This window comes from Sciurus vulgaris (assembly GCF_902686455.1).
Source record: "Sciurus vulgaris genome assembly, chromosome: 10".
Lineage (NCBI taxonomy): Eukaryota > Metazoa > Chordata > Mammalia > Rodentia > Sciuridae > Sciurus > Sciurus vulgaris.
Window position 1 is genome coordinate 427,428 of NC_136470.1, and position 14,886 is coordinate 442,313.

General features: G+C 62.5%; 1 protein-coding gene across 1 annotated transcript; it reads left to right on the top strand.

Moving 5' to 3' along the window:
• Positions 1-496: 496 nt before the first annotated feature.
• LOC306637888 (formimidoyltransferase-cyclodeaminase-like) lies at positions 497-12,752 on the top strand. The gene is given in 17 exon segments (XM_079100758.1): positions 497-629; positions 1,393-1,435; positions 1,438-1,575; positions 2,599-2,727; positions 3,453-3,541; positions 3,640-3,819; positions 4,804-4,941; positions 5,063-5,194; positions 8,197-8,258; positions 8,517-8,587; positions 8,590-8,642; positions 8,901-9,062; positions 11,039-11,082; positions 11,251-11,279; positions 11,282-11,388; positions 11,972-12,067; positions 12,351-12,752. Coding segments are annotated over 17 exon segments (1,914 nt in total). The 5' UTR covers positions 497-575; the 3' UTR covers positions 12,738-12,752.
• The last annotated feature ends 2,134 nt before the right edge of the window (positions 12,753-14,886 follow it).

Here is a 14,886-nt window from a genome sequence, read left to right on the forward strand (position 1 = left end):
CCCACATCGTGCTCTGCCCGACCCAGGTGCACACACGCCCACGTCTACCACGTTCGCCTGTCCTCTGTGTGTACACGGACACTGACCCACACACACGTGCACGCCAGCACCTGCACAAACACACTCTCACAAGCACACTCTCACACGTGCACAGCCCCACCTGCCCACATGTGTGGGTCCACCCACCCCGCCACTCCACACACACACTGAAGCTCCCTGGCTGCTCATCTGAGCAGAGGTCACATGGAGGGTCACCAGGAAGGCCATTCAAGGGCAATACAGGGTCCCCGGAAGGTCAGCAGATGGCCCTGGGCCAAGCTGGGACTTGAGCCACACTGGCCTGAAGCCTCTGCCTGGGCTCTACCCTCCAGAGCCTCCAGGGGTCCTTAGTGCCCCAGCGGCCCGGTCAGTGCTTTGGGGGTGACCCGTGTCCTGGCTCCACCTCCTCTGACGTGCTGGTTAATAAGAAGCCCGCTGTGGGAGGGCACTGCTGCAGCCATTAGGCCCACTGCCTCCGAGTGCCTGCCCTGTCCTTCCCTGCCCCTTGTGAGCAGTGTCTGGACCTAGGCCCGGCCATGTCCCAGCTGGTGGAGTGTGTCCCCAACTTCTCAGAGGGCAACGACCAGGAGGTGAGGCCCCAGGGGCTGGCGGAGGGTCGATACTGAGGGTCAAGAAGGGAGTCATTCCTTGTGGGCAGAGCTGCCTTCTCAGGACAGGTCCTCGGAGACCCTCATGGGCCCCACGAGTGCCCCAGATGTGGGGGACTCAGTGACTGGCTGGGGTGGGGCACAAGGCTGCAGGGAGTTTGGGCAGATCACTTGCCTCTGGGGGTCTCAGTGGTCCCGTCGGGAGGGGGGCCCTTGAAGACCAGTGTGGAGGGCTGCTGGAGGCCACAGGGGATGTCTGGGCATGGCCCTGCACCAGCCCCGCAGCTGTGAGGTGGACTCGCGCCCCTCGACCTACGGGACGCGAGGCTCAGAGAGGTCAGGCAGGCCACTGGGGGTGGCAGGAAGGGAAGGGGCAGAGCTGCAGCTGTCTCAGAAGGTCCAGGCCTGAGGGCTCCTCACTGCTGTCAGCACCGGCAGGGGTGCTTCGCCGCCCAGAGGCTGGGGGCGAGGGACCCTGCCCTCTGCAGTCTTGGACTGCTGGCCACCCTCGGGTGCCCTGGCCACTGCTCTGGGTGTTACAAGCAGGCCCCAGACTCATTTCCTGCTGAAGGGACACCTGATATCTGCTCCTTGCTGTGTCCGTCCACCAGGGCCCGTGGATGGGGTCTCCCCGCTGACCCCTTCGCGAGCCCCATGTGCTCAGAGCTACCTTCCCAGGCCCGGGCTGGGGCAGGTGCAGCTGCTGCCACAGCTGCACCTGGGTCTGAGGCTGGGGCCCTCCCAGGTGATCGAGGCCATCTCCCAAGCCATCTCGCAGACCCCAGGCTGCGTTTGCTGGATGTTGACGCAGGCCCCTCCACCAACCGCACCGTCTACACCTTCGTTGGGCAGCCTGAGTGCGTGGTCGAGGGTGCCCTCAACGCCGCCCGCAGGGCCTGGCAGCTCATTGACATGAGCAGGCACAGAGGTGAGGGCAGCTGCGGGGCCAGAGGTGGGGCCACTCCACAGCTCAGCGCGTCCGACTGAGCCCTGTGCTGGCCGGCCGCCTTGGGAGAGAGGTGGCCTGGGCAGTGGTTTGGGGTGTAGGTCCAAGAGGGCCACAGGGCGGACTTCTCCAGGGAAGACCTGCGAAGGATCGCTGACCTGGGCCACACCTACTGTGCTGGCCTGTGAGCGTTCGGGGCCAGGAGCAGGGGAGGGGCACAGAGGGGCCAGTGGACACAGCCATGGGAACCTGCTGGCCCAGAAGGAGTGGGCACCAGCTGCCCCGGCTTCAGGGTCATGAGGTGATCGCCAGCTCACTTATCTGGACCAGGCTCAGGGGCCCTGGGGGGAGGCAGGGGCAGAAGATGTGACAGAAGCTGACCTGTCAACCTCCTGAAAGCCAAACAGTGATGGGCTGGCAGGGTCCAAAGTCAGTGGACATGGAGCCTGAGCTGGTCAAAAGGCCAGGGTGTCTGTCTGTAGAGCGGGATTCTGGGTGACCCTGACTGGTCACAGATAAGAGGGTTACCACAGGGTCAGGAGGAGCCCATCCTACAGCAGAGGGGTGGGGCTGGGAGGGCTGACCCCAGTCAGGCCACCACAGTGGACGCTGTTTGTTGAGTGGGGCTGGGCTGGCGGTAGCCTGGCCAAGCTGCTGGGTTCGGCCTGGCCAGGAGCCCTGGGAGCTGGGGGTGGCTCTGTGCAGCATTCATGGCTGTCGGCTGGAGACGCTGATCCCAGAGGGGCCTCCTGCCCACCTGCAGCTTCGCCAGGTCTTGGCCCACGCCCCTGCCATGAACACCGTCTGCGGAGGCCACTGTGGCCACTGCCGTGTCCCTGCTAGGCCCCCCGGGCAGAATCTGCTGCCACCAGGGCGAGTCCAGGCACAGGGGGCTGGCCACTTCCCTGTGGTTGGCATGGACAGCTGGACAGATTATCGGTCTGATCAGCTTGGTCAGGGGGGTGGAGGGTCCTGGGAGTCCCACTCCTCATCAGCCCCTTGCAGGGGAGCACCCTCGCATGGGCGCCCTGGATGTCTGCCCCTTCATCCCAGTGAGGGGTGTCAGCATGGACCAGTGTGTGCTGTGTGCCCAGGCCTTTGGCCGGCGGCTGGCGGAGGAGCTGAAGGTGCCAGGTGAGTGTGTGGCTGGGGGCAGGTGCAGCAGCCCTGCCATGCTGACCCCTGGAGCATTCCCAGTCCCACTAAAAATTGCCATGAGAGAACACTGTGCAGGCCAGGCCCTCTGTGGGGGTAACCAAGGTGCAGGAGAGGCCCCTCCCTGGGGGTAACCAAGGTGCAGGAGAGGCCCCTCCCTGGGGGTAAGCAAGGTGCGGGAGAGGCCCCTCCCTCGACAGTGAGGAGGGTGCAGATGGCAGCAGTGCACCTGGTGCTCTGTCCTGCTGTGTGTCCTGGGCGGGGCCCCTGGGCCCATGCGGCAGTGCAGGCCAAGAGGTGCATCCAGACCCTAGCAAGCCTTAGTGAACAGGCAGAGCAGTCAACCCTCCAGGGGAAGGGTGCATAGACACAAGCCCCACCCAGTTCCTGCCCGGCAGTGGCGACTGGCCCGCGGCGTGGGCCTTGGCGAGTGGTCCTCTGTCGTCTCTGGGTTACTTGCAATGGACTTGCATTTGGAAAAGAAATGCCTTGTCCCGTAGCACTGGCCACTCACTCCACACTGGCTGTGTGACCTTTGTAGGGCATCAGAGCCCCTGGGCAGGGGCCATGCTCTGTCCCTCAGAGGCCATGATGTCCATCCCAGGAGGCACAGAGTGGGGTGCCCAAGCTGAGGGAGGCTGCAGGAGCCGCCTATGGGGCCCCAGGGAACAGGTTTAACCCTTGCTGGCTGAGCTCTCTTGCAGTGTACCTCTATGGTGAGGCAGCACGGACGGCCAGCCGCAGGACCCTGCCAGCCATCCGGGCCGGGGAGTACGAGGCCCTTCCTGAGAAGGTGCTGCCCACAGGTGGCTGGGTGGGGAGAGCATGGCTGTCCCTTCCCCTGCAGCGGGTGGCCCAGCCCTATTCTCATCCAGGGTGAATGTCTCACAGCTCAAGCAGACCGAGTGGGAACCTGACTTCGGCCCCAGCTGTTTTGTCCCCAGCTGGGGGGCCACTGTCACGGGTGCACGGAAGTTCCTCATCGCCTTCAACGTCAACCTGCTCAGTACCAAGGAGCAGGCCCATCGCATTGCACTCAACCTGCGGGAGCAGGGCCGAGGGAAGGACCAGGTAAGCCTTGTGTGCCACTGCCCACGTCCCTGTGGGCTCAGCCTGTCCCCAGTCCCCCAGCGGTCGAGGCAGTGTCAGCACAGAGCCAGCTGCAGGCCAAGGCAGGGAGCATGGGTGCTGCTCAGGCGGGCTCGGTGGGGCTGCAGGCCCAGCTTCCAGTGCTAGGAGTCAGGAATTGCTGTGGCACACACTTTCCACAGAAGCAGGCAGACCTTGCCCAGGGCTAGAGCACCGCAGCACTTCCCACTGCCGAGAGGACAGGGCCACCTCCACCCCGCCTCCTCCAACAGGTGCCCTGGTCCCCAAGGTGTCCTACCAACCCTCAGCTGCCTGGAAGCCCCAGGGCCCACGTGTCCCCACATCCCTCAGGCACCCAGGGCCTGCCCCCAGCAGGTCTGCACAGTGGCCTGAGCTCCACTCCTGCAGAGCCAGGGTCAGACAGATGCCAAGCACGCACCTGGTGAAGGAGGTCACCTCCGGCCCGTCTGTCTCCCAGGGGCTCAGGTCCTGCCAAGCCTAGCTGCCCTGCTGTGCACCCTGCTGACATAAAAGCAAGCAGCCCTCAAGTCCTCCTTTGTGTCCTGGCCAAAGGGAGAAAGTCATCAGAGTCCCCTTCTCACAGGAACTTGACTTGTCACTTCAGGACTGAGGGACAGAGCAGCTGCTGGGCGGGTGGGTGGGTTGGGAGGATTGGGGGAGTGTGGGGCCCCGGCTGGCCCTCAAGTCAGTGTCCCCAGGCCTCCAGGGATGGCATGGGCACAGCTTGGGGCCCTACGGGATGGTCATCCAGCACCCACCCCTGGGACCTCAGTTTCCCTGTGACGGGCAGGAATCTTCCTGCCCCTCTCCAATCAGCCCAGGTGAGAGAGAGGCTGGTCCTGATGCCAACCAGCCAGTCTTGGGGCTCTCAGCACTGGCACCAGGGGGTCCGCGTGGAGGTGGGAGGGAGCTTGTCTCCCAGGCTGGGACACGGTTCCTTTGCAGCCGGGACGTCTGAGGAAGGTTCAGGGCATTGGCTGGTACCTGGAGGAGAAGAACCTGGCTCAGGTGTCGATGAACCTCCTGGACTTTGAGGTCACAGGCCTGCACACGGTCTTTGAGGAGACCTGCAGAGAAGCCCAGGTGGGCTGTCAGGGGGGATGTGTCCTGGGGAGCCGGGCAGTCATGCTCCTGAACACCCTCGGTCCAGCCCGAGGTGCTAATGCTGCCCAACAGGAGCTGAGGTGCTAATACTGGTCAACAGGAGCTGAGCCTCCCAGTGGTGGGCTCACAGCTGGTGGGCCTGGTGCCTCTGAAGGCTCTGTTGGACGCAGCCACCTTCTACTGTGACAAGGAGAACCTGTTTGTCCTGGAGGAGGAGCACCGGATCAGGCTGGTGAGTCCCCTCCATGGGCAGGGACAGACCCCAGGGACCATGTGGAGCCAGTGCTGGAGACTTCCTGGGGCTCTAGGCTCCCACCTGGCCGGGCCCTGGTGGAGCCCTCTCCTCCGGCCCCGTCCCTCCCTGGTGCTCAGAAGGCAGGGCTTTGTTCTCCCTGCTATTCTGCAGAGGCTGTGAGTTTCCTGACCCGTCCATGTCCTTGGCTGCTGCCCTGGTGCAGGACTGCACTGCCCCCTCCTGGGCCCTCCTCAGGGAGGGTTGTGGTCCCTGGGCCCCGGGCCTGGTTCCTGTGGAGCCGTGTGCGCAGTTTCATCCTGCCACAGCTGCACAGCGGGGCTTTCAGAGTCCCTCTGCTTCAGGCTGCTCCTCTTGGTGAGCACACACTGGGCTTTCCGGAAAGCCTCGGTGTGCAGTTGTGCTGGTGGCTGTGTCTGCTGGCTCTGCAGGTGGGCCAGCTCCTCTCTGTGTCTGCGGTGGGCGTGGGAGCACCACCTGGGCTGGTGGGGGTCAGGTCTGTGCGGGTGTCCGGCTCCCGGTCGTTGCAGCAGGATGTCTCCTCAGTATCTGGGCCTCGCAGTGCCGGGCTGGAGGCCAGAGCCAGGGGCGCGGGCAGGCCTCGGGTTCCACCCGTTCAGAGCTTCCTGCCAGCCTGCTGTGCAGACGGGTGTGACCCCCCCACCCCCGTTTGCTCCCATTTCCTCTCCCTCTGTCTCCAGATTTCCAGAGTGTTTTGGGGGAAGATTCTTTGGTGGTTAGACCTAAGTTTAAATGGTACACTTCGCCCTCTGGCACTTGCTGATCAAGGTCAGACGGCATCGTTGGACCCGTGAAGAAAGCAGTTCAGCTCACTGCACTGTGCAGACGTTTCTGCTCGGCTTAAATTGTTGGGTTGCTCTTTCCATGTGGCCTGCAGTGACCGGACCTCACACCCATGACGGCTACTGCGTGGCTCAGGGCCTCAGGGCTTTCTTCTATGGTCCTGACGTCTGTGGCAATGTCCCTGTCACTATTCTTGTCAGACCACAAGTTGCCTGTTTTTCTAGGAACACCCAAAACGTATGTCCACTCCTTTGGAAGCATCGGCTGGGGAAGCCTACGGCTGACCGGCCTCCTCCTTATCCTAGAGGCTCAGACACTGCCTCTTGTCCTGGTGATGGCGCCGCGCCCTGCCCCTGGGGATATTTAGGCTCCACGGCTGCTCAGGCCCTTGCCTGGTTCCGCCCGGTGCCCGCGATCCCGCGGGCAGACTCAAGGCGCCCCTCCCCTAGCATGCTATCTGGCTGCGATTCTCCCAGATGGGGCCTCTGGGTCCTGGGCAGGGTTAGACCAAGTCTGCTGCCTGGTTGTTGAAGGTCACTCTGTTCTGTGGACTTGCTGACATGGAGCTCCGTGTGGTCCCTGCTGATAGGCCACTTGTGTCCTGCCCTCTGCTCCCTGTTCTCTCATGCTCAGCATGCTTCTTGTTCTGGACCCCTGGAGAGTGGACAGGACACTGTGTGCACTGTGTCCAATTTGTCCAGAGTGTGTCTTCAGAACAAACACGCTGTTCTCGAGCCACACTGCTGCCATCAACTCATGGCCCTGGAATTTCATCTGCAGCCATGGTGATTGTGCTGTCCCACCCTGGCTGTTGTCCTTCCCGCCTGGGGTCACTTCAGGCAGCACATTGCCCCTCAAGCCTCTCCTGCCTTCTACCGGGCCAGTTCTTGGTCTCCTGGACATTCCCTGGCCTGGATACACTTCATGAGCAGGCTGGTTGTGTTGTGCAAGGTCCCTCCACAGCCTGGTCTAACACTGCTTGTCACAGGGTGGCCAAGTGTCCGGCGGGAGTGGCCAGTGGCCCCTGTTCTCCTGTAACAATGGGAGGCCAGTTGACCAGGTTCAGTGCCAGGTTCGACTGCAAGTCCAGGTGGGGTCCTCGCCCAGGCTGTCCCCGGGGAGGTACCTTCAGACCAGGAAACGCCATGTGCTTCAGTGAGCTTTCTCATTACTGTGACCACGAGACCTGACGGGAACAAAGAGGAGGGGAAGTTTTCCTGGCTGATGGTTTCGGAGGCCTCTGTCCAGGGATGGCGACCCCTGCTGTGGCTGAGGCGAGGCAGCTGGGTGGCAGGGGGCGTTTGGTAGAGGGCAGCAGCTCGGGTGGTGGCTCCGGGAGCAGTAGGGCCAGCGAGGTCCCCGCGGGAGGCTCGGGTGCCGGCCCGCGTCTTGGCCTGTGAGCAGTCCTTCTGCCTCTCCCTGTCCTCTTCTGCTGTGCTTCCTGGTTTGCCCATGAGCCGAGGACCTTGGAACCTCATTGGCGGCAGTTCCTGGGCCCTGGGTGCAAAGCCCTCTCGGGCTGTGTTGCTGCAGTTTGGGTTCAGGGACAGGACTGCCAGGGCTACGTCAGAGCGCTGGGCCATGCCGCTGTGGCACCCGACAGGGCTCCTGGCTCCGAGCCCTGCAGCCTGTGCACTGGCCTTGAGAACCGCACTCCCGAGGCCTCCCCCGGGGGCCCACTCCCAGCCTCCGGCTTCACACGGGGATCAGGAGATCAGCCTCCGGCCTGACTGTGTCCCCCAGCGACCCTCTCCCCAGGACTCGCCCACTTGGCAGAACAGCGAGATGGTCCCTGGCCAAGGGCTCCACCAAGAGTTTGAATGGCTTCTGGTGGGGGGGTTCCTGCCCACACAGGGTCCTCTGACTGCCTTGTGCACCTAGGTGGAACGCGTCTCCCTCCCTCCTGGGTTGGGTGACTCAGCTTCTCCAGCCTGGAGACCTCCTTAGGCCTGCAGGAAGGATTGAGCCTTGTCAGGAAGGGCGGCTGTAGCCGGCCCCTCGTGGCCTGTGGGCGGCGCTGTGGGACATGGTGACCAGGCCCGACCCTTCCTCTGGCCTGTTTCCCCGGGGTACAGAGTAGGGGCCGTCGCAGTGACCTGCCCCAGAGCTGGAGCTTACTCGGGCTCCTGGAGAAACCCATCCTGAGGTCTGGGGCTGAGGTCAGACACCCTCTGCAGGTGGTGAACCGGCTGGGCCTGGGCTCCCTGGCGCCCTTCAACCCTTCAGAGAGGGTCATCGAGTGAGTGCCGTCCCTGAGCCCACATGCCCCCCCCACCCTCGCCCTGTCCAGTCCACCCCTCCACCCAGTCTCCCCGCCATGCCCTCCATTCCCCCACCTCCTGCCCTGTGCCTGCTGGGCTGGGGGCTGGTGGACACAGTGAGACCCTGACAAGGCCCCTGCTCGGTCCACCTGTGGTTGTTATGTCGGCTGAGGACGGCCTGGTGGGAGTGAGCTGTGACCTGAACTGGCCTGGCCACTGAGCTGTCCACCCTGCAGGTACCTGGTACCAGACAGGCTGGAGAAGAGCCTGCTGGACATGTCCCTGCGTGCCTTCCTCCGAGAGGTGGGCGCCGCTCAGCCGCCCCTGGGGGTGGCTCGGTGGCAGCAGCCTCTGCGGCCATGGTGAGCACCAGCTGGGGAGGCAACCAGTAGACCCCTGAGTGAGGGACCCCAAGGTGCAGGACCCCAGAGAGGGGCTGCACTGCCCAGGACCTCAGAGTGCGTGCCCACCATGCCAGTACCCTGCAGGCAGACAGGGTCCCCCTGCTCTGGCCGGGGGCTGGGCCCACCACCCCATGGGACTCTGCAGGAGGATGGGGTCCCCTGCTCTGGCTAGGGACTGTTTGGTTGGCAAGTCCCATCAACATGAGTCTTTGCCAGGGTGCAGCGCTGGCCTCCATGGTGGGCCAGATGACCTATGGTCGGCGCCAGTTTGAGCATCTGGATGCAGCGATGCGGCGCCTGATCCCGCCCTTCCATGTGGCCTTGGCTCGGCTGACTTCACTGGTGGACACGGACGCCCAGGCCTTTGCCACCTACCTGGTGAGGGTGGGGACCTCCAGGGCCTGGTCCAATCCCTGGCCTTTGCCACCCCAGCCCTGCTCAGGGACCTGCAGCCCGCCTGTGGTAGCTTGGGGCAGGGGCTGCTCCCAGCACAGGAGGCTGAAGACTAGGGCAGCAAGATGGCCGGTTGTCCTCCATGCTGTGGGACCAGCAGCTGGCTCCTCAGGAGTCTGAGGGCCAGTATGAGGGCTTAGGCAGGTAATCCATGGCAGGTCACTTCCAGAGCATGGTCCGCGATGCTGGGGCTGGAGGGACCCAGACCGTAGGCCCAGACCTGGAGGGAGAGGACCCTAAAAATAGCTACAACCTGGCTGGACTTTGTAGTCATGCCTGTAATCCCAGCTCAGGAGGTTGAGGCAGGAGGATCACAAGTTCAAAGCCAGCTTCAGCAACTTAGTAAGGCCCTAAGCAAATTAGTGAGACCCTGTCTCAAAATTTAAAAAAAAAGGTGGGGGCTGGGAATGTGGCTCAGTGGTGAAGCCCCCTGGGTTCAATTCCCAGCATAGGAGGTCAACAGGAAAAAGGAAGACTGATGATTAACAGCCTCAGAGAGACGCCAAACGCCCTTGTGCCTAAAATGAAAGATGGAGACTTTGCAAAATGAGAATAGCATCTTTGAAACAGGTTAGATAGAAGAGGGCAGGGAGGGCTGAAGAGAGGGTGGGAATGAGAGAAAGAAAGAGACAGACAGACAGAGATAAAGACAGAGATAAACACAAAGACAGAGGCAGAAACAGAGATAAAAAGAGAGGGAGAGACAGAGAGATAGAGAAAGGAATAGGAGAGAGAGAGAGAGGGGGAGAGAGAGAAAGATAGGTGTATTTAAAAAGAAACATCAGTTTAAATGTATCAGAAAATTAGGTACTACCCCATGTTTAGAAATTAGAAGTAAAAATAAGATGAATATTAGAAAACAGTTAGAGGAGAAAGCCCATAAGTGGAAATGTAATCCAACTGCAGGTGAGGAAGAGGAAAATAAGCATGAAGGTGCATAAGAAAACAGGTGTGCCGGAGCCACAGGGCAGGGTCCCGCAGGCAGAGCCGAGCCACCCCGTTCCCTGGCGGCAGGGGATGGAGTGCAAAGCTGGAAGGGAGCTCCTCCTCAGACACAGAGATCCCCAGCTGCAGCAGGAGGCCGCCAGCCCTCACTGGCCCACACCGGCCCACCTCACTGGGAGTGGGAAGCAGCCACCTGGGGGCTGCAGCACCTGAGCTGGCCCAGGCCCCGCAGGCTCCAGCGTGGACGGCTGTAGCTGGGATCCCTGGCGTGGGCAGAAGGCTGTGGTCCGCAGGCAGGGGGCTCAGGCTAGGCCGGTGCCCCGAGGGCTCGCGGGTGGGAGAGGCCGTTGGGACGGAGGTTTGACTGAAGCTGCCCATGTGGCACCGTCCCCCAGCTGTCTCCCAGAACCGCCCTGCATGCTGCACGTGGGCTGGCATCTGCTTGCCAGGCCGGGCTGGGATCCGAGTGGGGAGTGTGTGACGTCAGGCCCGTGGCTGGTGGCCGGGCGGGCTGCGGGTGGTGCCGTGGGAGGCAGTGCCTGGGTCTCGGCTCCCCGCTGCTCCGCCCACCGCCTGAGGTTCCTGTGTGCAGACGTGGTGCGAGCACCCGCTTGTCTTGAGCCCCATGCTGTGGGAGTCTGGACAGGAATCAAAGGCCCTCCTGGGCCCTTGGTTTCCTTCTCTAGAACCAAGGGCTCCAGAGAGTGTAAAGTCTCTCTGTCTAGGATGGTGAACCACAGACCCCAACATGCTGTTCTCCAGCATGCCACTGCCCAGGTCCTGTGGCCAAGAAACCAAGCAGCCCCCAGCGGGGAACTGCCTGGCAGGGGTGGGCGGGCATGCCGGCATGCTGCCCCAGGACGTGGGCCTGGCTTACTGTCACACAAGCATGGTCTGGGACACAGCTGCTCCCTCTGTGGTCACTGCCTTGTGGTTTTCGGTCTTCTTTCTGGCAGGAGGCAATGAAGCTGCCCAAGAACACTCCCGAGGAGAGGGACAGGTGGGCACAGCAGGGGCAGCCAGGCCATGGCTTCGGAGTTGGGGAGGCCACAGAAAGATGGCCTGGTTGTCCTGCGTGGGTTCTGTGTGCCCGGCCCTGGTGGGAGCCCTGGGGGTGGGGTCAGAGGGACCCCTGCCCCAGCTCAGACCGCGGTTCGCTCTCGCCCAGGCGTGCGGCTGCCCTGCAGCAGGGCCTGAGGGTGCGGTCGCCGTGCCCCTGGCGCTGGCAGAGACCGTGTCGCCGCTGTGGCCGGCTCTGCGGGAGCTGGCCCTGTGTGGGAACCTGGCCTGCCAGTCTGACCTGCAGGTAGGAGGCTTGGACACCTCACAGGCCCCCTGGTGGTCTCGGTTTCTCTTCCAGCTGGAAGATGGGTTTTGAGATCTCACTCGGGGTCCCGTTGAAGTCAGGCTGTGGTCATGCCCCACCCCACTGTCCCCACCTCCATCTGTAACTCCCAGGGCAGCTCGAGTCCATCAGGACCCTGTGGCCACGGGGAGGGTCAGGACGGATGGGTCCAGGGCTCTGTGTCTCCCCCAGCCCCTGGACCCCAGGGCCTGCAGGTCTCCAGGAGAAACCTGGAGGTCTCCAGGTGTCAGGGTTGGGTCCTCAGGCTCCTGATGAGGGGTCCTCTCCCTGGGTGGCCTCAGCTGCTGAGGGTGGGTCAGCGCGCCCTTCCTCTTGGTTTGCCAGAAAAGAGTGGGTGGCCTTCCCAGGCCTCAGGGGCTGCGTCCACTCTCTGGGGTGGGGATATGAAGGTGTCCAGGCCCTGCCGTCCATGGAGCCCTGGGGTGTGGACCTTGGGCCCAGCCAGTCTGCTCCTCCCTGGATGAGGGTGAGGTTTCCAGGGGCCGTTGGCCTCTGAAGCCAGTGCGCTCCCTGGCGTCAGCAGGTGGCCGCCAAAGCCTTGGAGACAGGTGTGTTTGGTGCGTACTTCAACGTGCTCATCAACCTCAAGGATGTGAAGGACCAGGTGTTTAAGGACCAGGTGAGCAAGGGCTGGGCTTTCCTCCAGGCCTGGCCCCGGGCCGGCACTCCTGGGCAAGGTTGTTCCTACCAGTCGGCCACTGTGCTGGACAGGTGGGGAGACGGCATTGCCCTCTTGGGGGGCTGCGCAGACAGGGTGGCCAGTGCCAGCTGGCACCCCTTCAGTGTTCCCAAGAGGCCAGGTCTGGCTGGGGACAGGAAGCTGTGGGGGTAGAAGCCTGGGCGCTGGCCTGCCCTCCCCACCCCCACCCCCACCTGCCCCGTGTCCCACCAGTCCCCTGCAGATCTCTCAGGTTGGTGACCTACACCCCAGCCAGCTGGCTGAAAGGGCAGTGGCCCCAGAGCTGACCTCAAGGTCACAGGTGGCGGTGGCAGGACAGCCCACGATGGTTACTGAGGTGTGCCTCATGGAACACAGGCCGCCGTTTCAAGTGCACAGTCGGGCATTTGGCACCTTGGCCACGGCTCTCGGCTTTAGAACAGTCCACCAGCAGAGGCCGCTGCCCGCCCACCGGCATCGGCTCTCTGACTTCTGTCCCCGGGCGTCTGTGAACCTGGGAAGGGCACTTCAGCTCATCCTGCCATTGTGCAGGATGTTGGCGTGGCGACCCCTCCAGGGCCAGCTGCACGAGCACTGTCCCACAGGTGCCAGGGACGCAGCTGTATCCTAGGAAGCTGTGGAAGAAGCCAGGAGAAGGGGTGGAGTCTGCAGAGGGCTGGTGGCCCGGCTGCCCTAAGGCTCCCACCCGCATGGAGACCCTGGAGGAGCTGCCCAGATGGCCCCAGTCACCCTGGGTGGCAGGCCAGGGAGAGGGCAGGAAAGGTGGCAGTGGGGGCCTGGGCCCTGGGGACAGTCGGTGGCACTGGGTCACGCATAGCAAAGGCCACCCGGCAGGCACAGGTGGTGAGTCGCCACGCCTCCGTCCGTCAGGTCCGCCAGGCGCATCTCCAGCCCTCCTGCAGGAAGCTAAGGCCCAGGCTTGCGCTGGTGCTGGCAGCCCTGGAGGCTCGGCAGGAGTGACAGCTGGTGGGAGTGACGTGGCAGGAGACCCCTGGACAGCATGGCCTCCAGCAGCCCTGGCCTTCCTGAGGATCCCAGCTGCTCAGGACAGGGCTCCACATGGCTCATCCATGGGGGGCAGGAAGCACGGGCGGGTGAGCAGTAGGTCAGGGTGTGAGGCAGGCCTGTCCCAGGTCTCCTGTGACTGAGCCTGTCACACTTGGTCACCTGTGGCCCCCAATAAAGTCTGAGCTCCAAACCTGTGTGGTGTGTTTGGGTTTGGGGAAGGGGAAGGGACCCCAAGGTCAGTGAGCCCTGAGGTGACAGTCCAGCCCTAAGGTCCCCAGACTGGGGGGCCGTGCCCGGTCACAGGTGGCTGGGACAATGTGGCAAGACCTTGCATTGGACAGCAAGTGACTCTAAGGACCTATAGCCTCATGTGCTGGACGGTGGGGCCCCAGCGATCAACTCCCAGCTGCCCCCAGAGCCTGTGTTGCTAGGTTGAAGGTCACTGTTGATAGGACTGCAGATGCGATTCCATGAGAACACAGCTGGACGGTTCCCTGGAGAAGACAGGCCAGGTGCTGGCTTGGGTGGTCTTCCTAAGCTGGGCCGGACCCCACGTTCTCAGGAGGAGAAGCCAGCAGCTGTCCAGTGCCTCTCAGGCAAACAGGCGCCCAGGAAGCTCCTGCAGACCAGCCCACAGGGACAAGGTGCCGGGGAGGGCAGCCCGCCCCTGCTGGTGACAACGGCCTGTGTGCCTGCCTGACATTGCCCTGGGGATGGGCGAGGATGGCCGTGAGGCCGGGGTGCGCAGGGATGGCCCTTGAGCATCTCCCAGGGTGTCGGGGTCTTTAGCCCCCTTGCTCTTCTCGACCAGCGGCAAGGGAGGGGAGCGCTCCCCACCAAGGCCAGACTGGGAAAGGTGGGGCCGACTGACGCCCGCTCCCAGCCCTCCGGGCAGAGGACAACCAGACGCATCAGGGACCAGCCACAGCAGGAACTCGTTTATTGAGGAAGTCACACAGCTTTTATGTAGGGTGGAGGCTAGGCGGGAACCAATCAGCTTAAAGGTCAGCAAGGGGGGGTCATGCAGGCGAGAGTCCCATAGGACTATATGGCACGTTCGCAGAACTGTTGTTAACCATCCCTGACGGTGGTCCAATTTATCATCATTAACTTTTGAAACCACCTTTGAGGCCTTGATCTTGCTCACTCGCCAGGGAGTAAGGAGTCAGCCTGAGTTAGTTAACGTGTCATTAGTCCCAACACATCCCCCTTTGTTGTTTTATATTAAGGGTGTGTCTGTCTTAGGTTGCCCCCGGGAGGGTGTCACCCATCATGGAACATCACCCTAGCAGTTTGGGGGTCCGCCTTACTCGAAGGTGTGCCTGTCTTAGGTTTCCTCTTCTGAGGATCTTACCCGTCATTGACTATCCCCTTAGCACTTCACGTGGGACCCTCAGGAGGAGCAGGGCTTAAGGGAGACACTTAGACCCCAGTGTCCTGATACGAGTGATCCACGATCCTATAGGGCTCCCAATCACCATTATGAAGGGCGGTATAATGCTGTTGGACCACCACGAGCTGCACAGACTTAGCCTAGCTCTTCAGGAAATGGATAAGCTTATTGATTATGCAAGGCCCAAAGGTGAGCACAAGGACAATGGTGATTAGTGGTCCCATAAGCTGGAGGAGGTAGGGGAGCCACCCGTGTAACCCAGTCCAGAGGAAATTAGAGTGGAGCTCATTCCTACGATGTTCCAGATCTTCTTGTAGGTTTTTGATTTTATCTTGTACAATGCCAGAGGCGCTGGTGT